The 27,293-nt window shown below is 41.7% G+C and overlaps 1 protein-coding gene across 2 annotated transcripts in view; it reads left to right on the top strand.

Moving 5' to 3' along the window:
* Window positions 1-1,923: 1,923 nt before the first annotated feature.
* The window catches only part of FDFT1 (farnesyl-diphosphate farnesyltransferase 1), a 41,818-nt gene continuing 16,448 nt past the window's right edge, over window positions 1,924-27,293 (top strand). Inside the window, exons 1-5 of one of the 2 annotated variants that reach the window (XM_075556433.1) lie at window positions 1,924-2,121; window positions 13,286-13,383; window positions 14,695-14,878; window positions 19,969-20,097; window positions 23,305-23,496. In XM_075556433.1, coding sequence (XP_075412548.1) covers window positions 2,023-2,121; window positions 13,286-13,383; window positions 14,695-14,878; window positions 19,969-20,097; window positions 23,305-23,496 — 702 coding nt within the window. In that variant the 5' untranslated portion in view covers window positions 1,924-2,022. Of the gene's footprint in view, window positions 2,122-13,024; window positions 13,384-14,694; window positions 14,879-19,968; window positions 20,098-23,304; window positions 23,497-27,293 lie in introns of those variants that run through there. The other variant, XM_075556431.1, reaches the window with a different exon arrangement.

Raw genomic sequence — 27,293 nt, 5'->3', positions numbered from 1 at the left:
GTAAGTGGGTAGCATACCTGCCTAGCTTTTCTATCTGCAGTTTTGTCTGTTGCCCAACGATGCTCCCTTCCCCATTGCTCTGTATTCTGGCCTGCAGCTATGGTAAAGGGACTTTGTGACCCTTTTCTTTGTTCTCCTGTTCTATTTGGCTGCTTTCTGTGATGTCATGCCAATGGTCACCCTCATCCAGAGCATTTGCCTTTTTATCTTTTGCTCCTGTTTAAGACTTAATAAACATGTCTCTATAAATTGTTTTAGGGTCCAGAAGAGACCTCTAATCACAAATTAAACTTAAGAAGAAGCCTTATTAAGTATTAAGAAAAGACAGTATCCCGGTGAGGGAGGCCATTAGCTTGAAGTCAAAATGCCATCTGCGGATTCAGTCAGGATGGGAAGTAAATAAGGCAATTGAACAATGGAAAGTGTCACAAATTCATGATTGGTTTTAGTTACAGGTGGGGCATTGAAACAGGAGCAGGGTCTTAAGTGGGAGACATACACTGTTAGATGGAAGGGCTTACATTACAAGATTGGCCTAGGGTCTTCAGACCAAGGCACTCATGACAGTGTGGCCCCCTCTACTGAGCCAAGTTAGGCGACTTCTGTTAAGGACACTCCCAGGGCTTAACCAGCCCCTGGGCAGACTGTTCCTCCCTGGGCTGGCTGATGAGGGCTAGAGGCCATTCATTTTCCAAGGTGCTCTGTCTTCTACGTCCTTGGTTAATGATCTTAAGGCATTCTATGGAGGCTTGAGCTACATGGAGACCCTGAAAATGGATTTTGAGCGATCACTCTCATCCATTGTAAACTGCGGTGCTCAGAATTTAAACTTTCATACAGGATGATGTTAATTTGAAGTCTGTCTTTTGCCCTAGAATAGTCTATCACTTCCAGTCCTTTGGGGTTATCGAAACCAAACCAAACTCACTGCCATCAAGTTGATGCACAACTGATATCCTTGAGGTCAGCAGCCCAACCACACTCTGCACAGAAACCACTATGCCACCAGGGCTCGGGCTCTAAAATATTATTTGTTCCTATTAAAATTTATTTTATTTTCTTTTAAAACTTGGATTTAAAAAAATAATTTTTTTAAATCATGTAAAATCATTTTATCTTACAACTCTTAGAACAGTCCATACATCCATTGGTCAAGCACATTTGTACAGGTTGCCATCATCCTTTTCAAGACATTTTTTTTCTCCTTGAGCCCTTGGTATCAGCTCATTTTTTAATCCCCACCATCCCACTTCTAAAACAATTTTTAAGAGTATTGAAACTGTAGCAACGATTGCCACCACCCAGGAAGAAATCAAAGTGCTTTCCAGGCAGCAAAGGCCAACAGAAAGCACAATTCCCGTTGGATCGCGTGCCCAAGGTGTTGTGGGGAAGGTATTGGGAGGCAGGTGAGGGGCATCACAGTGGATTGTGCTTAGAATGTCAAAAGGCAAGCTTTTGTTTTCATGTGATGTTGGCAATAAAGATTCCACAACTTGGTGCTCAATATTTTCCTGTTCAAGTCTGTGCAGCCTTGAGCGTTTCTGAAAAGCTTCCTTCACAGTGGTAATCGCGAGTCGCAGAACAAATTCGCTCGCCTACAGCCGGCTCCGGTGGCCAAACGCGCGTCCTCTGGAGAGGGTAGGATAATAAAGGCACAGTTCCATTAGGAGGGCCAATCCGACCGCCGGCTTCTTTATCACCCTCCACTTAGGTTTTAGGATGTGGTTGTCACGCCAGGTCCATCCAGCTCCCTATTGGCTGGAGCCTTCCTGGTGCGAGCGTCACTGACCAATCAACGCTCGTCAGTCCACCAACAAGCCAGAGCGCGGAGGCGCGAGTGCGCGAGGCCCGTTGGAAGTAGGCGGGAGGCGGGCGGAGTTTGGCCGGACTGGGCCCGCCTCCGTCCCCGCCCAGCCCCGCGCGCCTCCGCCTTTATATTACCAGAACGCTGGGCGCACTAGTACCTGAGGTGCCGGAGAGGCGAATTTTGAGGCCACAACCGACCGCTTACCAGTCGCCAGCATGGAGTTCGTGAAGTGCCTGGGACGCCCCGAAGAGTTCTACAACCTGCTGCGGTTCCAGATGGGGGGCAGCCGGAAGGTGATGCCGAAGACAGACCAGGTGGGCCGAGCATCCCTGCATCTGGCCGCGGCGGGAGGCGGCTGGGTAGGGCGGGGGTTGGCTCCTCAGTGACGCCGGGAGCGGATCGCAGTTCCCTGGCGCCCCCTCGCCTCCCCCGCTTTCGGTCGCCGAACCCCGGTCCAGTCCCCGCCACCCTCAGCGGGAGACGCGGCCGGTTTGCTGCCGCACCTTCCTTCCCCTTCCCCCCAGCTCCCTGGCACTTACGGGGTTTCTGCCCTCCGACATTGGGTTTCAGATACTGACAGTGTTGTACACGGTTCTTTCAGTGATATTTACTTGTAGTCGTTTGCAAATGGCTTGCTGGAGGGAGATGCGGCAGACGTAAAGCCTGGGAATCCTAGGGGGGCAGGTCTCTTCCGTCCTGTAGGGTGGCAAGGAGTCCAAGTTGAATGGTCGCGGTGGAAGGATGGCACAGGGGGTGCAGTGAGTAGGCTTTTAATTTTGGCCTGGGTAGATTAAGTGGGAGAGGACACAGAGTTTTATAGCCCTAGCGAACTGTACAGATAGTACAATAGTAGAGTGGGGACGTTGTACAGCGAAGCCTCTCCAGTTTGGGTTGCATCACCACCACCCCCCCCACACACACCCCATTTCTTAAGGATGGACTCCTAGGTCCCTCATTAGAATGATCAAGGTTGCGAAACGTACAGCTTTTGAAAACAAGATAAACTTACACACTTATGGGAGAATAGAGTAAATGCCCCCTCCCCACACACAAAATCACGGAAAGGACAAATCACCCAGGCCTCGGTTAGCCTTTTAAAGATGCCATAAAGCTGTACATTTTCCTTGTGTCTTGTACAATAAATGCATGTTTAATAAGAGATTTCTTATCTGGGGCAACCCTAAAATTATTTGTAAATGTTTTATTGTACATTTTTGCATTTTTCTTTAAGGATGACAGATGTCCACTATTAACAGATTCTTAATAAGGATCTGTGATATTAAACAAATAAGCACTATTTTGCAATCCCAAGTTTTGGTTTTGCATTCTCCTTCTGACCATCTCCAGTGACAGGTCATTTACCGCTGGAGACAGCCTAGGCCATTTCCAGACTCTTCTGGTTTTTAGAAGATGTTAACTGATGCTGATTTGAAATGTATATTCCTGTGACTTTCACCCTTTGGAAACCCAGAGTCTAATTTTTGTTTTGTAATACAGCATATTTCAGAGAGTGCTTGCATTCTAAGGTATGTAAACGAAATGTTCTGTATTCTTCCTTTAGTTATTATAGATGATTAAGGCTAGCGAACCCTCCTAGCCTCATTTTATTGAGCTGTAGTTAAATTAATGTGCTGTGAAGATAAATTTAGCAGAGTTCTTCATTTTGTAGTATTGCTTGAACTGAAATAACACAATTACATGAGTCGGTGACTTTTACAAACAAACTTATTTTTTCTCAGTTTAGGAGACTAGGAGTCTGAATCCAGAGTGCCTGCTCTTGGGAAAGGCTTTCTCGCCTCAGCTCTGGAGGAATGTCCTTGTCTCTTCAGCTTTTGCTACTTCGTTCCTTGGAGATCTAATGTATCTTGGCCAGTATGAACTGCTGTCCTTTTGGTTAGGAGCCCGGCACTTAGCCCACTGCACTGCCAGGGCTCCTAACCCGACCCCAAATGGAATTATAACCACACACATGTCAAACTCAACTCAATGGCATCAAGTTGACTCTCAGCGACCCTAAAGGGAAGAGTAGAACCACCCCTTTGGGTAGCAGAGGCTGTTCATCTCTCTCTTTAGTAACCATGTTACTGGGGTCTCTTAGAGCTCTTATAACAATCCTTGTATCCATTGTGTCAAGCACATTTGTACATGCTGCCATCAATCTTTTTGCAACATTTTCTTTCTCCTTGAGCCCTTGGTATCAGCTTCTCTTTTTCTCCCCCTTTCTCCCCTACCCTCCCACCCTCATGAATCCTTGATAAATTACAATTATTTTCATATCTTGCACTGTCCACTGCCTCCTTTCACCCATGTTTTTGTTGTTGTTCACCCTAGGCGGGAAGGGTTATATGTCGATCATGGCAATTGGTTGCCCCTTTCTACTCCACATTCCCCCTACCCTCTTGGTATCACTACTCCCCTTATTGTTCCTGAGAGGTTTATCTGTCCTGGATTCTGTGTGTTGAGAGCTCTGATCTGTACCAGTGTACATGCTCTGGTCTAGCTGGATTTTTAAGGTAGAATTGGGGTCATGATAGTGGTGGGGAGGAATCATTGAAGAAATAGAAGAATGTTGTATGCTTCATCTGTGCAGTTGTATACTGCACCCTGGCTGGCTCGTCCCTCCTTGTGACGCTTCTGTGACAGGATGGCCAGTTAGTTGTGTATAGGTGCAATTTGGGTCTCCATTCTGACTCCCCTCATCCACATTGATATGATTATTTGTTTTAGGTGTTCTGATGCCTGATACCTGATCCTGATGACACCTCACGATCACACAGGCTGGTGTGCTTCTTCCATGTGGGCTTTGTTTCTTCCCTGTTAGGGGGCCACTTGTTTATCTCCAAGCCTTTAAGGCCCCAGACACTATAGCTTTAAATAGCTAGGCACCATCAGAAGCTGTAAATCTTTACAAGAGCCGAAAACCTCATCTTTCTCCCACTGAGCAGCCTGCTGGTTTTGAGCCTTGTTTCTTGTGGTTAGCAGCCCAACTCATAAACCACCATGTTACCAAGGTTACCCAATCTCAGGCATAGGTTAAGTGGGACATTGCATATTTTGGTCAGCACAATTCAGTCCCTAAAATCCAGATTCAGATAAAAGTGAAACATTTTCTTGAAAAGTTAGCACAAAATGCAAACTGCCTACCCCAAGCACTTTCCCAGGCTAATGGAGAGCTGTTCTTTGTAGCCTGTAAAGTCAGATAACCTGTGAGATGATGGAAAGCATCAATTTTGTCATTAGATGCTATTGAGTGCAAGGAGCATTCTGGCTTTTCTTCTTCCAAGTTATATTTGTTGGTTCTTTTGACAACCCATTGCATGCAGTATTCTTTGCCAATGCCGTAATTGAAATGCAACAGCTCTTTAGTCTTCCTTGTTTTTTGTCCAGTTTTTATGTGCATATTAAATGATTGAAATACTGCAGCACACCTTAGTTCTCAAAATGGCATGGTTGCCAGTGAGCGCTTTAAAAAGAGGTCTTATGTAGCAGATTTGCCCAATACGGTAATATAATTTGACTTTTAAAAATCATTTTATTTGGGGCTCATACAATTCTTATCACAATTCATAAATACATCCATTGTGTCAAGCACATTTGTACATTTGTTGCCATCATCATTCTCAAAATATTTGCCTTCTACTTCAGCCCTTGGTATCAGCTCCCCATGAACCCTTGATAATTTATAAATTATTATTTTGTCATATCTTACATTGTCTGACGTCTTCCCTTCACCCACTTTTCTGTTGTCCATCCCCCAGGGAGGAGGTTATTTGTAGCTCCTTGTAATCGCTTCCCCCTTTCTACCCCACTTTCCCTCCACCCTCCCAGTATCGCCACTCTCACAACTGGTCCTGAAGGGATCATCTGTCCTGGATTCCCTGTGTTTCCAGTTCCTATCTGTATCAATGTACATCCTCTGGTCTAGCCAGATTTGTAAGGTAGAATTGGGATCATGAGTGTGGGGGGAGGAAGCATTTAAGAACTAGAGGAAAGTTGTATGTTTCGTTGTTGCTACACTGCATCCTGAATGGCTCATCGCCTCCCTGCGACCCTTCAGTAAGGAGGTGTCCAGTTGCCTACAGATGGCCTTTGGGTCTCTACGCTGCACTCACCCTCATTTACAATGACATGATATTTTGTTCTTTGATGCCTGATACCTGATCCCATCGACACCTCATGGTCACACAGGCTGGTGTACTTCTTCCAAAGATGTGGGCTTTGTTGCTTCTGGGCTAGATGGCACTTGTTTATCTTCAAGCCTTTAAGACCCCAGACACTATATCTTTTGATAGCCGGGCACCATCAGCTTTCCTCACCACATTTGCTTATGCACCCATTTTGTCTTCAGTGATCCTGTTGGGAAGGTGAGCATCATGGAATGTCAGATTATTCGAACAAAGTGTTCTTGCATTGAGGGAGTACTTGAGCAGAGACCCAATGTCCGTCTGCTACCTTAATACTAAACCTATAAATATCTATACATAGATCTATTTTCCTATCATTATATATAAATATATTTATATAGATATATGCCTGTAATTATTTATTTATTTTAATCATTTATTGGGGGCTCATGACCTCTTATTACAATCCATACATCCATTCATTTTGTCAAGCACATTTGTACATTTGTTGCCATCCTATATAAACATCTTTACATATGTACATGCCTGTATTTGGACCTCTCTAAATAACCTTTGTCTCCTAGTTCTTTCCTCGATTTCGTTTGACTTTCCTCCTGTTCCACTATCATGCTCAGCCTCCATTTGGGAATTTGACTTCTTAACTACTGCTTCCTTGAATATTAGCGATGGATCCAGGTATCCTTAACTATTTCAATCTTTGATCATCATCAGCAAGTGCTTCAAGTTATCTTCCCTTTCAGCAAGCAAGGTTGTCATCTGCCCACTACAGATTGTTAATAGGAGCTCTTCCTCCAGACCTCATGCTGCACTGTTCTTGACAGAGCCCAGATTACTCAGCTTTTTTTACACACAAATTGAATAACATGGTGAAAGGATACAACCCTGATGTACACCTTTCCTGATTTTAAATCATGCAGTAAGTATCTCCTTGTTCTGTTCAAATTACTACCTATTTGTCTACGTACAAATTCTTCATGAGCACAGCGAAGTGTTCTGGAATTCCTGTCCTTCACACTGTTATCTATAGTTCTTTGTGACTGACACAGTTTTAGTGAAGTAGGAATATTTTATTACTTATTTTATTTAATATTTATATTTATTAAAAGATCATTCTATTGAAGGCTCTTGCAACTCTTAGAACAATCCATACATCAAGTGTATCAAGCATATTTGTACATATGTTGCCATCATTATTTTCTAAACATTTACTTTGTATTTGAACCCTTGCTGTCATCAGTGCCTCTTTTAACCCTCCCTCCCCAAGCAGAAATATTTTAGAGGGGGCACTTAGAAAACACGACAGTAGTGTTTTGTAAGGTATAGGGACCAGAATGGTAGTTAATAGGGAAATTCCAGTGTGAGCCAAATCCTGTGGCTAAGACTGAGCATGCATTGTGTGGAGAAACCAACCTGACTGGAATTGAAGAATGTAGGTTAATGCGATGAAGCTGGGCAGGTAGGGGTGGGGTGGTGGTAGGCAGTGGACACGTTTGTTAATAGAGTTGAAATGCTTAGCTAGATTCAGAAGACATAGTTCAAAGCAAGAGATAGAACATGATGAAAGCAATAGTTTTGGACCATGTGTGTGTGTGTGTGTGTTTGTGTGTGTGTATATATATATATATATATATATAGTCAAATTCCAGTTCCTATCTGTGTCAATGTACATCCTCTGGTCTAGCCAGATTTGTAAGGTAGAATTGGGATCATGAGTGTGGGGGGAGGAAGCATTTAAGAACTAGAGGAAAGTTGTATGTTTCGTTGTTGCTACACTGCATCCTGAATGGCTCATCTCCTCCCTGCGACCCTTCAGTAAGGAGGTGTCCAGTTGCCTACAGATGGCCTTTGGGTCTCTACGCTGCACTCACCCTCATTTACAATGACATGATATTTTGTTCTTTGATGCCTGATACCTGATCCCATCGACACCTCATGGTCACACAGGCTGGTGTACTTCTTCCAAAGATGTGGGCTTTGTTGCTTCTGGGCTAGATGGCACTTGTTTATCTTCAAGCCTTTAAGACCCCAGACACTATATCTTTTGATAGCCGGGCACCATCAGCTTTCCTCACCACATTTGCTTATGCACCCATTTTGTCTTCAGTGATCCTGTTGGGAAGGTGAGCATCATGGAATGTCAGATTATTCGAATAAAGTGTTCTTGCATTGAGGGAGTACTTGAGCAGAGACCCAATGTCTGCCATTGTTCACACTCTAAAACGCAACAGCTCTATTCCCACTTCTTCCCCCAGCTTCCATTCTGCTTTTGTCCGTTTTTCTTGTCTCCCTGCCTTCTGAGCTTGATACTGGGTAAATGCTGCCTACCCACCCCCATTCATTTTGACTTTTTATTATGAATTTGGTGAGAGTTTACATATAGAGCAGATCATCATTTTACATTCAACAGTTCATATACATTTTATTTCATTGCATTGATTCCTTCAATGTAACAACACTTATTCCACTTCTATCCTGTATTTCCTGGTTCCATCTCCGTTCCTAACCCTTCCGAACTTTGCTTATTCATTCCTTCATTGCTGGCCAATATTTAGGTGGCTTCCATCTTTTGGCTGTTGTGGGCAGTGCTGCAATGAACATACGTGTGCATAAATTTGCTTGTGCCATGACTCTTATTTCTGTGAGATATATACCAACTGGAGGGGATCGCTGGGTTATAGATATATATATATATATTTTTGAGTTTCTTTTTTTTTAATTTTAACAATTTATTGGGGCTCATACAATTCTTTTCACAGTTCATATATATACATACATCAATTGTATAAAGCACATCTGTACAGTCTTTGCCCTAATCATTTTTTTCTCTTTTCTTCTTTTACATTTTATTAGGGACTCATACAACTCTTACCACAATCCATACATATACATACATCAATTGTATAAAGCACATCCATACATTCCCTGCCCCAATCATTCTCAAGGCATTTGCTCTCCACTTAAGCCCCTTGCATCAGGTCCTCTTTTTTTTCCCCTCCTCCCTCCCCATTCCCCCCTCCCTCATATGCCCTTGGTAATTTATACATCGTTGTTTTGTCATATCTTGCCCTATCCGAAGTCTCCCTTCCCCCCTTCTCTGCTGTCCCTCTCCCAGGGAAGAGGTCACATGTGGATCCTTGTAATCAGTTCCCCCTTTCCAACCCACTCACCCTCCACTCTCCCAGCATCGTCCCTCACACCCTTGGTCCTGAAGGTATCATCCACCCTGGATTCCCTGTACCTCCAACCCTCGTATGCATAGATATTTTTATGTCGTGCTTTTTGAGGGAGGGCCCTACTGTTTTCCAAGAGGTTGTGCCATTTTACAGTTCTACCAGCAGATGAGGTTTCCAATCCACACTCTCCGTGTTTGTTACTTGATTTTTCTCCCCCCAAACCATTGTATTGGGAGCTAATATAGATATCTTATCATTCCATAGTTCTATCACATCAAGCAGCATTGGACAATTGCTACCACAATCACTTTTAAAACATTCTTTTCCTTCTTGAACTTGCTATCAGCTCCCCAAATTTTTAATTTTTCAACCTTTGCTATTAGTGTTTGGGTGAGGTGAAAACCCAATGCTGTTTTGATTTATCTTGAATGACTAATAACTGAGCATTTCTTCATGTTTGCTGGCCATCTGAGTGTCTTCTATGGCACCATGTCTGTCTTTGTCCTCTATGCATTTTAAAATCGGATTGTCTCTTTCTTGTTCAGATGTTCTAAAAGTTTTTCTAACAGGTTTTGAGATGAGTCCATTGTATGGTAGTTCATTGCCCAGTTTCCCCTCCTTGTCTGTGGGTTCTGTTTCTCTCTTGGTGAGAAATATTTTGATGCATGTCGTGTCACAGTTTTAGGAAGACCCAGTCAACTGGCTTGCCTTTTGCTATTCTTGAGTTCGCGGTCATGTTTGCTAGCAAATTTATTCCTTGCTTCAGGGATCCTTGTCTATTTTCTCATTGACAATCCTTCTGGCTCTAGGTTTTACAGTTAGGTCTCTGATCCATGTTGAGTTCATCGTTGTATATGGTATACGGTAACAGGGCCTGTCTCATTGTTCTCATACTGGGCATTCAGTTTTGCCAGCGCCATTAAAAAGACTATTTCTTCCTTATTGAATCTGTTTTGGTCCACTGTCCAGGATCAGCTGTCCACAGGTGGATGGATTTACTTCTGGGTTCTCAATTTTCTTCCATGGGTCTATCTATATGCATGTCATCATTACCAACAGACTGTTAAACTACCTTGCTCCGTATATTGATTTTTCTGTAGCAGTGCATTGCTAATCCAGAATCTTTTTCCTTTCCATATAAAGTTGGTGATTACGATTTCTATCTTTAAAAGGTGAGGTTGGAATCTGGATCAGGATTGTATTGTCTGTAGTTGCTTTGGGCACAATGTTAAGGCTTCTTACCCATAAGAGTGGTTTAATTCATTCACATAGACCTCTTTTGGTTTCTTATAGTCGTATTTTGTAGTTTTCTTTGTGTAACTCTTGTCTCTCTGGCTAGATTGACTCCTACGTGTTTCATCTTCTGGGGGGCTGTTGTAATTGATAATCTTTTCAGGCGTCTTTATTAGTGTAAAGCAATCGACTGATATAGATATAGATGTATATAGTATATATATTTATAGTATATATTGTATGTTGATCTTGTATCGTGTCTCTTGGCTCAATTTTTCAATTAGCACCAATAATTTTCTTGCCGAGTCCGTGGAATTTTGTGTGTATAGACTCATATACTCTAGATGCTGCCCTTTGATCTCATATGGTTCATTGTTCTAAGGAGTTCATGTCTTCCTGGGTATTTTTTTGTGCACTTTATAGGTCCGTTTATCCTTTGACTGAAAGTTGACCATTTGGAATGAGTTCACTTCTGGGCCTGAAGGAGGGTCTAAGGGAGTTAAACCTATTTTTTGTGATTTTGGTCCATATATTTCTCCTATTCTGCCCTGGACCTAATCCCTTTAAGCGCTGCCAGCTGTGGGAGCTGGATTCCGTCTTGCTCTTCTGGTCTTAGGATCATGGAGGCTGGTGTTTGGGTGGCCCATTATATATAGTCCTCTGACTATTTGATTTTCTTTCCTTTTATTTTTTTGGTTGCTGATGGAAGCTGACCAATAGTTGTACCATTCATAAGGATTTAAGATCAAGAATATATTGTGCTTGGCATTTAGTGTGTGTATGTATATAAAATAGTAGTTATTAATCATGTTATCTTAGTTCCTGTCTGAAGTTTTTTTCCTGCTCCCTTCCTGTTGTTCAGAGGCTTATTTTGTTTTGTTTAGGTGTGAGATAGCTGAGCAGGAGCTCTGGCGGTATAAAGGTTTACACTTTGTGTTGTTAACCAGCAAGGTGAGCAACCAGGGAGCCACTCCAGGAAACCACCAGCCGCTCCATGAAATAAAGATGAGGCTTTTTTGTTTCATAAATAGTAACAGTTTTGGAAACCCTGTCTATAGGGTGACTATGAGTCAGAATGGACTCAATGGCAGTGAGGGAGGGCAACTGAAGTGAAAGGGGTTTGGTAGCTCTTGTGGAAATGGGTTTCAGCTTGAGACTGAAGTTCCATCTTTGTGTTTCAAACCATTGCACATCCTTTATCTAAATGCCCTTTCTGGTTTTACTCACTTGAGATTTCCTTGGGAGGAGTGTATTACATCTCAGACAGAGGCAAAAAACCTCTGCAGTCTTAGGGAGAGACAGCCGTAAGCCGGCTCATGGAAATGAAGAAGTGGAAATTTTTATCATGTTTTCCATAGTGTGTGTAATAGTTGCCGGTGTATCTATCTGCATTGTCTTCCCTAGTATGCTCATTGTTACCTCTTCCTGCATTCTTCTTGGCAATTGGGGGCCGGGGATCATTGGTATAAGGTGGAAATACTGAAGCAGATAGATTACAGGGTAGAAAGTGATAGGGGAGATTTTTTTCTTTGCCTTGCTACCTGTAAGAGTGGAGGAGGTGTGCTGGGAAGAAGGGATGGGGCAGTATTTTTGAAGATGATCGCAGGGCTGAGAGAATGAGTGATTGATTGCCCCTTGGCAGTTATTGAAACTCATGATTAGACATCATCCAGGAAACCACAATTTGTAGCTGCGGGTTAAAACCGTTGGCAGGGCAGAGAGGAATAATTGTGATCTGTGGACTCTCCGTGCTGTCTTGAGAGGAACTCCATGGCAGTCAGTTTGGAATTTGCTGGCTATATTCATAAAATCCTTGCTGAGTCTTTTCACTCACCAGACACTACTGATGATTTTTACGTATATAAGGTGCTCAGTAAATACCCATAACAATTGATTACCATTATTAGTATTAGTGTCCTTGTTAGTATTCTGAAATGATTGGGATTACCAGCCAGCATATGCCATTAAAAAAAATTGCCCCTATAGTAAATATGAGGGGGTTTCAAAAGATTCGTAGAAAAATACCATTATCAAAAAAGAAAAAAAATACCTTTATCATTGAATCTCAATTCTCCACTTTGGAATCTTGCTGGTATTTCCCATCTTGCCTTTTTCTTTCTTAAAAGCAGTCAGCAATTCTTTGTGATATACTTGCATTGAAAATATGGCTTTTTTAAAAAGCCAATGCAAGGTTTTTTTAAATTCAACAATTTACACACATTTCGTTTCGTAACATTTCTTTATTTTCCTTCGCACTGCCCTCAAGTTGATTCAGAGTAAAGTTCAGCAAACAGCTTCCCCCTCTAACTTTAAAGGGAAACACACGAAATCTTAAAAGGAATACAGCAGGCTGTCTTTCAGGAGGATGATGGAGGTTCGGAGGGAGGGAGGGCGGGGTAGCGGCTTTCTATACCTAGAGCGAACACTAGGCTGGGAGCTTTGGGGAGCTTGTGCGTTTGGGCTTCCCGGGGGGCGGGGCGCGGGGCCGCTGTGGGGCGGAGCGGGCTGGCGGGCGGGTGGCCTTCCACGTGCGCGGGCGGGGCGTGGGGCGGGCCTGCCCGCGTGTGTTTACGCAGAGTGAGAACGCCAACCTGCCCGGCCCCACCCGGGGTGGTCGCGCCCCTGCTCTGCGAGAGGGAAAACTTGACGCTTTAAGCGCCATCCCCATGGCCGCAGCCACCTGCAGCACCAAGGCCATGGTCCTTTTCAAGCGGACTTTTGCCCTGAGCCCTGCGGCGGCGCCTCGGGGCGCGGGCCCGGCGGCTCCCCCGCGGGGCAGCCCCTTCCCGCCGGGCGTCTGCAAGGACTGGCCGTGGGGCGAGGGCGGCGTGTGTGGCCGGCTCCGGAGCCCGTGCACAGTGCGACGGCTGTCATCCCATTCCAGCAGCTCAACTTCTCCCGTCGCCGTGTGTCTGCTATGCCCGCAGGACTCGCTGAGGAGCAGCTTGAAAACGTGTTACAAGTATCTGAACGAGACCAGCCGGAGCTTCGCCGTTGTTATCCAGGGACTGGACGGGGAAATGCGGTGAGTGTGCGCGGCCCCACCGAGGGAAGGATACTACCTTTAGAAAGCAGCAGGGAGTGTGGCCCTCCTGCTTCCCTCACCTTGCTGGTGAATTGGCCCAAACATGCCCCCTCCCCGGCCCCCCCAGCGAGGGACGTGTTTGGGGCAGTTTACTTTTAGCCTGCCCTTGCAGGCACCTTGCCGTGGAATAGTGCCCCTGCAGGCCACGAGGCGGGGCGGGGAGGGGTGGCGACATGTTTTTAAGTCCTGGCAGCTGGACAGGCCTCTTGCGTTTCTTGACTTCCTTTAAGCTCCTTTGCATTTGTCTATTGGTGGGTTAATTTTTCCAAAACTTTCTGCAGATGACACACACACACACGAATGCCTACCTGTTACTGTCATACATTATGGTAGTTACAGTTATTTGACCCTTTCTGGCTGCAAAAATAGTTCACTCTAAGCATGTGGTCAGTTTTTTTGTACTGCTATTCTCCATTGATGTAACCCATTCTACTAGATAAGTGATGTCCACCTGTTAGGTGTTTGCTTTATATAAATAAACCCTAGACTTTCTTTACTTCCTTCTAAGTAAGGAAAGCAACAGTTTTGGTAAGTGCAGTGGAAATACTAGGTAGACTAATCGGATATTTTAATAATAGTGGAAATTATTAGGAAATTGCTGTATGCAGTGACCTTATATAATTTATTTGATTTGTTTTTACTATTTTAATAAAAAGTAGTAAATGGATGGACATTTGGTGGCTTGCCCACTTAAAACACAACTCACTTTTTGAGAAGACATACTCTGTTGAACAGACATATTAGTTTTAATGGGGTAGCTTCTCTGAAACTTAGTGAATATGTATTAATATTAACCTGTATCATAATTATGAGCTTGAAAATGGTAATAGATTTTGTAAGATGCCCTGGTGATGTAGTGGGTCATAAGTTGGACTGCTAACTACAGGGTCGGTAGTTCAAAACCACCAGTTGCTCTGCTGGAGAAAGATGGGACTTTGTAACTCTTTGCAGGAGTACAGTCTGGAAACTTACAGGGGCAGCTCTACTTTGTCCTATGGGCAGAATTGACTCGATGGCAGAAAAATCAAAGCCGCTTTTAACTGTAAAGACTATAAATATTTTATTTAAAATTTCTTTAGAATTTTACAATACCTCCAGTCTTTGGGTGGCATGTCATAGTTCTATAAAGATATAGTAGATTTTAGAAAAATGACTTGGCAAAAATTAAATTTCATCATGAAAATAATAGTTGGGGTAATTGTTCTAATTTATTTATAATGCTTTATCTCCCCCCCCCCCTTTTCATTACAGCCATGCAGTATGCATATTTTATTTGGTTCTCAGAGCTCTAGACACCGTTGAAGATGACATGTCCATTAGTACGGAAAAAAAGGTCCCGTTGCTACACAACTTTCACACTTTCCTTTATGATCCAGACTGGCGCTTCATGGAGAGCAAGGAGAAGCATCGACAAGTGCTCGAGGATTTTCCAACGGTAGCGGAATTTAAAAGTTCCTTTGTAGATAGTTATGTTATAAGTAAGTAAACGGTCTGAGGCAGCTTCTGGTGATAATTAAGAGTCCTGGTAGCTTGATTCTGAAATCACTTTACTCAGGTTGGAATCTCAGCTCTCCCACTTGTTCATTTGAACACATTTTCCCACTGGAACAAGCATTGAAATTCTGAGAAATCGACAGTATTAATAGTTGTAGTTAACACTGTTTTCAGCGCTTCACCCATAGTAACTCATTTTATCCACAGAATTCCTATAAGATAGGTACTATTTTTCCTGCTATTTTATAGATGAGAAAATTGAAGCAGTGAAATCCCTTGAAATACAAAATTATTTTAAAAAGCCTATGAAGCACTAGAAATACACGCTGTTCTATACCAGGAAATTTGGAAGACAGGTACTTGGCGAACTGACTTGAAGAGATTCATATTTGCCGTACTCATTCCAGGAAAAGGTGACTTAGCATGCCAGTACAATTTTACTGAAGATCATCCAATAATGGTTGCAGCAGTGCAGCGACAGGTTCACACTGGTTCAGAAGAGGACATGAAGCGTGGTATCATTGCTGGTAACAGATGGAAGCTCTATTATATGAAGAAGAATGTGACTTAAAGATTGGAGGAAGGATTAATAACAACCTTCAGTGTTCAGATTATACAACCTTGTTTGCTGAAAGTGAGGAGGACTTGAAGCACATTTGTTGATGAAGATCAAGACTAGCTTTCAGTATGGATTGCAATTCAATGTAAGGAAGACCGAAATTCTCACCATTGGACCAATAGGTAACATGTAAATGGAGAAAAGGTTGAGGTTGTTAAGATTCCGTCTTGCTTGGATCTACAATCAATGCTAATGGAAGCAGCCATCAAGAGACCAACACACTGGGCAGTTCTGCTGCACAAGATCTCTTAGAGTGTTGAAAAAGCAAAGATGTTACTTTGAGGAGTAAGGTATTTTGAGTCAAGCCATGGTATTTTAAATTGCCTCATATGCATATAAAAGTTGGAAAGGACATTGAATAAGGAAGAGGCATTTGAGTTGAGGGCTGAAGAAGAGTGTTGAAAGTCCCATGGACTGCTAAAAAGACAAATCTGTTTTCGAAGAAATATGACTAGAGCGCTCCTTAGAGGCAAGCTTGGCAAGACTTCATCTTACAGATTTGGACATGTCAGGAGAGACCAGTCCCTGTTTGGTAAGTAGAGGGATAGAGAAGGCAAGGAAGGCCTCAAGGAGATGGATTGACACCCCATGCCTGCAGCAATGGGCTCAAGCCTAGGAATAGTTGTGGGGATGACGCAGGACCTGGCAGTGTTTAGTGCATAGAGTTGCTGTGGGTTGGAACTGACTTGATTTCCCCTAACAACAACAATCTTGCGGAATTGCTATGAGAATCTAATGATTTAATAGTGTTAGTAACATATTACTGTATGTTTTTTGGATGCTTGTTCCTGTGGAAAGATGTGTTCAAATTCTCAGTGTTGTAAATGATTGTCAGACTAGCTGATAATCTGCTGCTTATTAATAATCAACCTAACGAAAGCCTGCCAGGTTCATGCGTACCCTGAGTCTGATAGCATGAGATTCCCGGACAAGAGGAGGAGTTGACTGGTGGGGAGGAAGGAATTTTTTAGCCGTTGGGATGAAGAGAGAGATAGAATGATCCTCTGCCACTTAAATATTAAGTTGTGGATCCTGGGAAAATTACTAAGCCTCTTTGTACCTCAGTTTCTTCATTTGCAAAATTGGAGTTGGAAAGATTAAATAAATTTATACCGTAAAGACCTTAGAACAACATTTAGCTTATGAGGGTGTATATAAAGTGTTGGACCCAAAGGTTCCCACACATGCTTGTGAGATTCCCGTGCCAGTGCTTGTCAGAGCAGCAAGGGAAGGATGGTAAGCCTGGGAGCTAGGTATCAGAATTTTTGGCCCTGTTATACTTTGCAAAACTAAACTGAAATATTCAAGATTGTTATCTTGCTTGATAATAATTATTATTTCTAGGTATAATGCGAATGTGGAAGGAATCCGGGGGACACTGGGGCTAGGTATGGTGCTGTGATTTAAAAAGTGGCAGTCAGAACCTGCTAGCCAGTCTGGAGTTAAAAGATGAGGCTGTCTGCTCCTGTACATGTTTACATTCTAGAGAACACAATATGAGTCAAAACAGACTTGATGAGTTTGGGATTTTGGGGGGCCTATGTGAGCCTCTGGAAGCTGGCCCTAGACCCCACAGATCCTATGGATAATCCTAGTCACAGTTTGCTAGCCAACTGAACTACAGCTTGAGCAATTAAGTCTGCACATTGAGAATGAACCTGGTGCTATGTGCTTGAGTTACCATTTAAAGACATATAGTCCAGAAATGTCATTGCATATTGTGAGTTAAGAGTGTATATTCTACTTGGTACTTTTGGAAAACTAGGCCTGTCTCTAAAACATAGTTTAAGAATAGAGCACCAGGGTTATTTTAAAGTTATAAGAGTAACAATAGAAAGCATTTATATAATAATTTATTATGAATCAGTGACTATCAAAATATGGCAGAAGTTTTAGATAATCTCACATTAATTTATTATTTATTTTGTTTTATTTATACTGTGGTTTAAACAGACACACTCAGTATGTGTCAGGCTAGTATTATCCACATTTTGTGTGCAGGAGGAAATGGGAACAGAGAGATTAATTATCTTGTCTAATGCCACCCAGTAAGTGGTGGAACCTGCACTCAAATCCAGAGAATCCGCTCTTAAAACGTTATACTTAATCTTTGGTTTATTGTTAGCTGTTTAAAACTTGTTAAAAAAATTGAAACAAAGCAAAAAAACAAAACCCATTTTAAGTGTAAGTAAAAATGGAATCTCCCAATGATTTGGACACAGTAGTGCCCAGGTTTATAGGAAAGAGAGTTTCACTTCAGAAAGCCATGCAGGTGCCACCGCTCTCTTCCCACTGCTTGGTCTGGGCATTTCTTCACTCTCCTAGTGCGCTCACTGAGGTGGCTTTCCTTCAGGTGCTTGAAATCATCACCCAGAAAGGGATCGAAGGACCTAGAAATCTGTTGTCGAACAGAATTACAAGGGAGGGTAGGAGGGTGTGGCCGAAGCCAGAAGAGGACTCAGAAGAGCTTGTATCCCCTCTTCTGTCACTCTTTTTTACATATTAAAGGCATTTTTAAATATGTTGCATAGTCTTGTACGTACCCTTAACATTGTTAAAGGAGATAGTTCACTGCAGAAACGAAAGGGTTAATGTTGGAGCATTTGTTTTTTGAGAGTCTCTCTGTACCACCATCTCCCCACTTCCCCTCTCCAATTGGATTTTTTAACTGGATCTTTGAAGGAATGGGGTCAGGACAATTTACAAGTTCTTTTCAATCCAACATGCTAATTTTGGGTTTGAGTAGTTACCACTGGCTTCGTTAGTTCCAACCCTAAGTATGGCAGGCTTCTGAATCCCTGTGGACTCTGCAGCGACCTTGCTTTTCCTCCGGTCCTTAAATCGAGGTTTTTTTCTCCAGAGAATGTTTTTCTAACCTTTCCAAGTAAGCACAGGCCAAGGAAATTTTCACATTTAGCTTTTTAACACTGTCCGCACTGTTTTTAGTATTGTCTCTTGGTTCCATTAATATTTTAATAGCATTATATTTGAGGTTGCATGTTTTCATGTTGTATTTTGCTAACCTGTAAACACATCTTTGAACTTGAGATATTTGTGCAGTAGCACAGGAGCAATAAACTGAAAGGGGAAAAGGCCCAGGAGAATGACTTTTCTGCAGTACAGTTTAGGTTGTGTTGAGTTGTGAAAGAAATGAAAAGTGCAGTCTGTCTTGGAGGAGCGCTGTCTTTGTGATACACATTTGGGAACTGGTGACCAAAATGGTTTGCTGACGTCAGTAGAATGCAGGAGTGCGTCAGAAAGTAGGGCTACTGGGGTCCCCGCTCACAGCACAGGTGCGTTCCAAATAAAACGTGCTCAATCATGTCCGCCATCAGTGGGGGATGCCAGACAAGTTTTCTCAGTCATGCATGTGACTTGGTCTCCTTGTGAGATGCCTAGTGCCTTCAAAAAGAAGATCCAATTGAGACAGATGTCTGAGGGTATGTGCTGGGCCAGGTCAACCCAGGCAGAGAGGTCAGCTCAGAAAGTTATGGGGACTGGTTTTGGATTCCAAGGGGGTACTATTGATGGATTTTTCTCATTGGGCACAGAACTGTCATGAGATCTTTTAAAGATGTTTTAAGAAATGTGAAAACTATATTGGGGAGAAAACAGCCAGGAGGTGTATTCACCACACCATGGCAGTGCTCCAACTCAGTTTTCAGGGACTGACCCCAGAGAATTAGGTTGAGAAACCATAGCCTAATCACCCTTCAGCCCGATCGTACCCTTTAGACTTCTTTCCCCTAAAACTCTAATAACACTTAAAAAGAACACAATTTGCACCCTTGAGGATGCCCCAACTGCCACTTGGACAGGGTGTAAGCAGAAGAGTCTAGAAGTCTTCAGGGAAGTGGAGAGCAGCGAGAACACTGCATTCAGAAGGGCATAGGTCTAAATGGAGGGTATGTTGAAGAACAGTTGCTTTACATTTTTGTTTGTTTGTTTGATAAAGGTTTCTCTTGATTTTTCTAGTAGTACTTTTGACCCTTGTATAAGCTGCCTACAAGGACAGTGCCTAGAACATTGTCTGTTACACAGGAAGTGACAGTAAATGTTGCATGAATAATATTTTGCTGTCCTGAGGTTTATCTGAAATGAGGCATTCTCCCTCCCTAACATTTTTGCTCAGCTGGATCCATTTGTCATGTATTGGGAAAATGAGTATATAGTGAGACTTTGAACTTACTTTTGAGACTAGCAGTTTTATAATTATTTAGGTCCTTTTTAATTTTAATATTAAGAAAACTTGTTGCCTTTCATATTAAAACATTTGACATAAGATTGTAGGCTTCTAGATGAACCATTTGGAAAGCCTAATTAATGAATTCTCCCATAGTTTTGCTTTGTGCCCCATAGGCACTGTGTTAAATCACCACAGTCTAAGTCTATGTTGAATGATTCTGTTTCAGATCTCTCTGGAGTTTAGAAATCTGGCTGAGAAATACCAAACAGTGATTGTTGACATTTGCCGGAAGATGGGATTTGGGATGGCAGAGTTTTTGGAAAAACACATCACCTCTATAGAGGAGTGGGACAAGGTGAGTGCCTCAGTACGGCCGTTTCAATGTGGGGTTCATAAGATAGAGCTAACAGTACACATTGTGAAATTCAGAATGAGGATTAAAGTACATTAGTTACAGGCTTTTTGATTTTGCAATTGATTTGTTTAGGTGAGTGTTTCATTGTAAGCACTTAAGATAGTCACTTACTGTTTAATAATACTCTACTGATGAAATTATCTATGCCTTACAGAGCTTAACCATTAAATTAATCCATGGTAGACAAAAGCTTGGTAGGCAGATAATGATCTCTGACTTGGTGTGAAATTGTAGGTAAATGACCAAATAATGTGCTATAACAATACTACTAGTTTTCAGACATTAAAATATGTGTGTGTGTCGGGGGGGATTGTTTTCTATTACCAGGATTAGCCATGCTTTGGAGATATGTAGGTTCAGTTCTAGACCAATGAAGTAAACAAGTCATACACATTTTTTGATTTCTCAGTGCATACGAAAGTTAAAAAAAAAAGTTAAAGTCTCAGAAAAGCACCGGGGCAGCTCTACCCTGTACTGTAGGGTACAATTATGACTCAATCACAGTGAGTTCCATAATGTATTGATTCTCTAGTAAACCTTCTGCAAGCCAATCTGACTCAGATTCTCTTTACAAATAAAGAAACCCAACCCCAAACACCTTTTCATTTATTTACAACAAGTACCAGTAATGATTGTCTTTCATGAATATAATAAACGTTATCTAACAACACGTTATATTTACACTATACTGTAGTTTCTTAAAAGGATCCCTTGTGGCATCAGGGTTATGCATTGGGCTGCTAATCACAAGGTCAACAGTCTGAAATCTCCGCAGGAGTAAAATGAGGCTTGCTGTTTGCTTATAGCAGTGGTTCTCAACCTTCCAGGACCCTTTAATACAGTTACGCGTGTGTGGTGACCCCAAACATAAAATTATTTTCGTTGCTACTTCATAACTATAATTTTGCTACTGTTAGGAATCGGGCGGCCACTGTGAAAGGGCCATTCGACACCCCCCCCAGGGGTCGAGACCCACAGGTTGAGAACCACTGGCCTAGGAAACCCTAAATGGCTGTCCTGCCCTGGCCGAGAGTTCCTGTAAGACAGCTCAGAGCATCCTCATGCTGTAGAGTGAGCTCCTCTACTACCTTACGTGCTTTCCTTACAGAAAGAAGAATCAGATTATGGTAGGCTGTTAAGTAAAGTTCTGATTATATACAATCGAGTATAATGAATGATTTTTTTCCCTTAAATTTTCACTGAAAATGAATTACATAAGTCTCCTAGGAGTATTTCTACCCAAGGAATTATTATCTTAATAAAATACACTTAATGTGGATGTACTTATGTCTTTCCATTCTAGTGATTCCTAGATTTTTTTGGTAGCTGCTTACAGCTCATCTCTCTGCCAGCTTCAGACTAGCTATATTTCCTGCCTGTTTTTTCCTCATGTAGAACATGTTTCGGTCAGATATGAAGAATTGTATTTATAATCTCTTTAAGCAAGAGAGAGGCAGTTTTAGGAAAGTTGATCCAGACTATCGGTTTTAAAGTTGTGTTCTCCAGTTTCCAATATATGTGATTGTGTTAGTCCTGATAGACTAGAGAAACAAATTTATAGACACATGTGTATAAGAAAGAGGTTTATATACAAGAGCCATTGAATATTGAGAAAATATCCCAGCCCAGTCCAGATCAACTCCATAAATCCGACATTGGCCCATATGTCTGATACCAATGTGTAAAGTCCTCTTCAGATTCACAAAACACAAGCAATGATGCAGAATGCAGGGAGATCACAGGCCAATGGGTTATAAGTGTCCAGGACTGGCAGGGGTCTCTTCCATGTGGCTCCTCTAGCTCAGGGCACTAGCCTAGTTCCATATATCTTGTCAGCTGCAATATTTCCCAGGGAGTGAGCAGAGACAGTGTCTCCCCATCCAAGAAGGAACACAGGAGTTCCCTGAATACTTAGGAGAAGACCAAGTCCACACAGAGGCCTCGTTGGCTATGACCTGGTTGACAGGCCAGGCTCTACCCACTAACTCTTAATCCTTTCAATTCACAACTGGTTATATAACTACCACAGGGATCTAAAACCAACTCAAAAACGAAACCGACTACTATCAAATCTCTTCCGACCTACACTGACCCTCTATAGTTTCTGAAACTAATTTATGGGAACAGACAGCCTCATCATTTGAACTGCCAACCTCTAGGGCCACCAGGGCTCCTTAGATATGTGATCTAGGACAAGTTAGTTGACTTCTCTTTAGTTCAACTCCCTTATCTGTAAAATGGGGTTCACACTAGGACATTATATTCTGTTAATAAAATGTCAAAGCCTGACTTACAGGATGCTTGTGAGGATTGAATATACTGAGTATTGAAATGTCTTCAAGTTGGGCTAAGAATCATTAAATTATATTTAGAATTGTTTTAGAGTCTATTAGAATATTCCATCATACCTCATTGCTCCTGCTCTCAACTTAAGGTAACAACAATTTTACTAATTTATTTTTTTCATTAACCTTTTAGTATTATAAAAATACCAGGTTGCAGATCGGAGCTGGAGGCACAGGGAATCCAGGGCGGATGGTACCTTCAGGACCAGGGGTGTGAGGGGCAATACTGGGAGGGTAGAGGGTGAGTGAGTAGGAAAGAGGGAACCGATTATAGGGATCTACATGTGACCTTCTCCCTGGGGGACAGACAACAGAAAAGGGGGTAAAGGTTGACGCTGGACAGGGCAAGATATGACCAAATAATAATTTATAAATTATCAAGGGCTTGAGGGAGGGGGGAGCGGGGAGGGAGGGGGAAAAAAGAGGACTTGATGCAAAGGGCTTAAGTGGAGAGCAAATGCTTTGAAAATGATGAGAGCAAAGAATGTACAGATGTACTTTATACAATTGATGTATGTATGGATTGTGATAAGAGTTGTATGAGTCCCTAATAAAATGTTTTTTTTAAAAAAAAGAAAAAATACCAGGCATTGTAGAAATTTAGGAAACAACAGAAATGTCAATCAGCCATAGAGCACTTGCTAAGCCTGTTGTGCATGTCTCTTTGGGATGGTTTTAATCTATACATAAAATGACATTGTGTACATTCTCTTTGGAACTTTTTTGTAGTTAATGGCCTCTAGTGTTTCAATTTTAGTATATATTCATTATTAAAAGTGATATAAACATATTCTTTTTACAGTACTGTCACTACGTTGCTGGCCTGGTGGGAATTGGCATTTCCCAGCTGTTGTCAGCTTCAGAGTTGGAAGACCCCATAGTTGGTAAAGATACAAAGCTTGCCAACTCTTTGGGGCTGTTTCTGCAGAAAACAAACATCATTCGTGATTTTCTGGAAGACTTGCAAGAAGGAAGACAATTTTGGCCTCAAGAGGTAACAATTTAGGGAATTTGGGAAAAATACTTTTGGACACTTTTTAAAAAGTCATTTTATTGGGAGCGCTCACAGGCTCAATCACATCAAGCAGCAGTGTACAATTGTTACACAGTCAGTTTTAAATCTTTTTTTTTCCCCTTGAATTCCTTGATATTAGCTCTCCTTTGGCCTCTGCCCTCCCATACCCCCTAGGAACCTTTATTTTTTCCTCCTATAATAGTTTTTTGTGTGTGTGTTTGTGCGCCATATCTTAAACAATCCAATATATCCGTTCAAGTACAATTCTGTTATTCAGTCCTATCATTGCTGTATGTTCACCCCCACCCCAACCCCTTTCCTGGACCCTCAGGGAAACATTACTCCTGTTATTGTTTCTGAAGAGTTACCTATCTTGACTTTAATGCACTGAACGATCTTAAATATACAAATGAACATATGCAAATCCAACATACTTAATGAGGTAAAACAAATAAAAAACATAATAGTACGGGGAGGAAGTATTAGCACTAAAGGATGAATGCGGTTTATCAGTGCCGTTACCGTACCCTAGATTTATCACCCTCTCCATGCGGCCCTTTTGAGAGGGACTGTCCAGTTATCTTAGAGGTAGGCTTTGGGTCTCCACTATATTATGCTCCTTCACATTGATTTGGTTGCTTGGGTTTGAATTTCTGATTTCCTCTTCCTATCAATACCTCATGATCATACAGATTGGTGTACTTTGTCTATGTGGGCTTTGTGGTTTCCCTGCTAGATGGCCTCTTGTTTGACTACAAGTCTAAAAGATCACATACTCTGTCTTTTACTAACCGGCCATCATCAGCTTTCTTCACCTCATTTGCTTATGAACCCATTTTGTCTTTAGCGATTGTGCCAGGAATGTGAGTGTAATACAGTGCAACAGTATTAGAAGAAACGATTCTTATACTGAGGGAAAATTTAAGTAAAGACCTAAAGTTTAGATACTTTGAAAATAAATCAGTAAGCTTTTTTGGGTTTGGAGACTTTAAGTAATAGAAACATAAGCCTAACTATCTTAAGGCAACAAAAAGTAGATGAAATAGGTTACAATTTGATCAGGTCTTCTCCAAGTGGTGGGTGTAGTAACCTGTGTTGTACAGAATTCTAGTGTAATAAAAGTGTCTTCAGGAAGTTCTGATTTATAGGACTTGCTTCATATTGGCCCATTTGCACACTGTTTGCTTAAGTCAGGGCACTGAGTATTCTAATAGGCTAGACCTGCATTATGTACGCTTAGAACATACATAACTGGATCCCCTCCCTCCATGAAAGCAGTGTTTCTATGGCAAGAACAGGAAAGGGATGCTTAGATAGCTAGAAACTACCAATTATGTCTGTTGTAAGGGACAACAGTTAAACCTTTGATTTAGTGTAAAATTGGACAGGGAAAGAAAGAACTCTGACACTAAAGATTATCTTTGTGAGGTTGTTTTAGCATTTACCTTTAACATTTATTTTCCCCATTAAATGGTTTCCTAAGATCAAGTGTGCAAAAATTATTGGGATCTATTTTATTAAAAACTGATTAACATTCTTAATATTAACTTGCTGCCATCAAGTCGATTGTAATTCACTGCGAACTTTTAGGATAGGGTAGAACTGCCCCTGTGGGTTTCCCAAACTGTAACACTTTACAGGAGGAGAAAGCCTCATCTTTCTTCTGCAGAGCATATGCTGACTTCAAGCTGCTGAACTTCAGCTTAGCAGTCCAACACGTAACCACTATGCCACCAGGTTTCCTCCAATAATATTAAAATGAGCTTCAAAAGTTGGGAAGAAAAAGACCAACTGCTCAATAGAAAAAAGACAAAGTGAGTTCACAGAAAGAGATCAAAATAATCAATCCTTAAATATCTGAAAAGGTGTTCAACCTAATAAGATGCTTACTCCTAATAAGAAAAAAAAAAATCACATTAAAACTACCATGAGCATTTCTACTGTCTCCTAAGATTGCTGAGCCATTGCCCATTCATGCAATAGAGTAGGTACCAAGTCAACAATTTTTATGTGGTATTTTTCTTTATTCCCAAATATTATTCATTGTGTGGAGATACCATCATCAATTGTTGAACATTTAGATGGTTTCTGCTTTTTACCATTATAAGTAATTTTGCATGGAGATTCATGTTTATGTTTTTGTTTAGACATGAGTTTAATGGAGTAAAATTAAAATTGCTTGTTCACATGGTAACTATGCAAAAGTGGCTACACCATTTTACATTCTCACTAGCGGTGTATGAGAATTCCACTCTATTGTTAATTTCTTTTGACCATAACCACCCTACTGGGTGTGATGTGGGAGCCCTGGTAACGTAGTGCGTTAGGCACCAGCTCCTCCTTGGGAGAAAGAGAACACTGTATGCTTCCATGAAGATATAGTCTTTGAAACCCTAAGGAGCTCCATAGGATCTGTAGGTGTAGAAATCGACTTGGTAACCATGTGTTTGCGTGTTTCGTAGTGGACAGTGATACCCAGTAGGATATGGTGCTTTTGATTGGCATTTCCCTGATGGCTGGTGATGTGTGCATCATATTTCCCTGTGTTTACTGATCAGTCATACATCACTTTTGGAGAAATGTCTTTTCACATCTTTTACCCATATTTAATTTGGTTATATGTCTGTTGTGGAGAGTTCTTTCTTTATATATTCTAGCTACTAGCCCCTTATCAAATAAACGATGTGCAGATATTTTCTTCCAACCCATGGTTAGCTTAACCTTTTCTTGAGGTGTCTTTGAAGCACACACACAAAAGTAATTCTGATTAGTCTAATTTATCTATACATTGCTTGTGCTTTTGTTGCCATATATAAAAATTCTTTGCCTTATTATGAAGCTTTGAATACTTAAGCCTGTATTTTCTTCCAGTAGTTTTATACAGTGCCTTATGTCTGACGGGATCCTTGGTGGTGTAGTAGGGTTATGTTGTGCTGGGCTCCGATTTGCATGGTTTGGCAGTTCAAAACCGTCAGCAGCTCCATGGGAGAAAGACTGGGTTTTCTACTTCCTTAAACAGTCACAGTCTTGCAGCCCCACAGGAGGTCGCTATGAGTCAGCACTGACTTATTGGCATCCAGTTGTTTGCTTTTTAAGAAAATGTCTGTAATCTGTTTTTAGTTCACTTTGGGTGTATTCTGTGAGGTAGGGGTCCCACTTTTTTTGGCTTCCACCTGCAGACATCAATTTGTTCCCATACTTAGAACTGTCTTGGTACCTTTGTTGTTTAAAAATTCCATTCCTTATAATTCTGATGGACTCCAGATTTTGAAGAGCCTTGAAAGTTTAATGAAACCCTGAAACTATTGCCTTGAAGAATTTTAAACCTTTAACATATCCCTCAAAGTATTACGACCAAATAGTGGTTTAGCTTACCTAGTAAAAATGTCTGACTTTAGGAATTAAGTATATGGGATCACATTGACAATCCAAACCAAATCAAACTCACTGTCATCAAACCTGATGCCAACTCAGTGACCCTCTGGATGAGGTGGAACCGTGCCAATGGATATCTGAAATTTTACTCTCTATAGGAGTAGACCGTCTCATCTGTCTCTGAGGGGCTTCTGACTTTGAACCAGTGTACTCCCAGGGCTCCTAAAATTGACACTGGCAACTTGAAAGATCAGACATGAACCTTAGTGAGTAGTGAGTTTATGTTACTAGGGGAGGGAAAATTTAGAAAAGGAGTGCATGAGTAGTTGCGGACTCAGGGAACAAAATCCCTGTCACTAGATGGTACGTGCAGAAACTATTGAGGTGCCGTATCTGTTTTT

The sequence above is a fragment of the Tenrec ecaudatus genome, chromosome 8 (genome assembly GCF_050624435.1).
Source record: "Tenrec ecaudatus isolate mTenEca1 chromosome 8, mTenEca1.hap1, whole genome shotgun sequence".
In the NCBI taxonomy this organism is placed as follows: Eukaryota; Metazoa; Chordata; class Mammalia; order Afrosoricida; family Tenrecidae; genus Tenrec; species Tenrec ecaudatus.
Note: the sequence above shows the minus strand (reverse complement) of the source record. Positions and strands in the feature narration are given on the sequence as shown.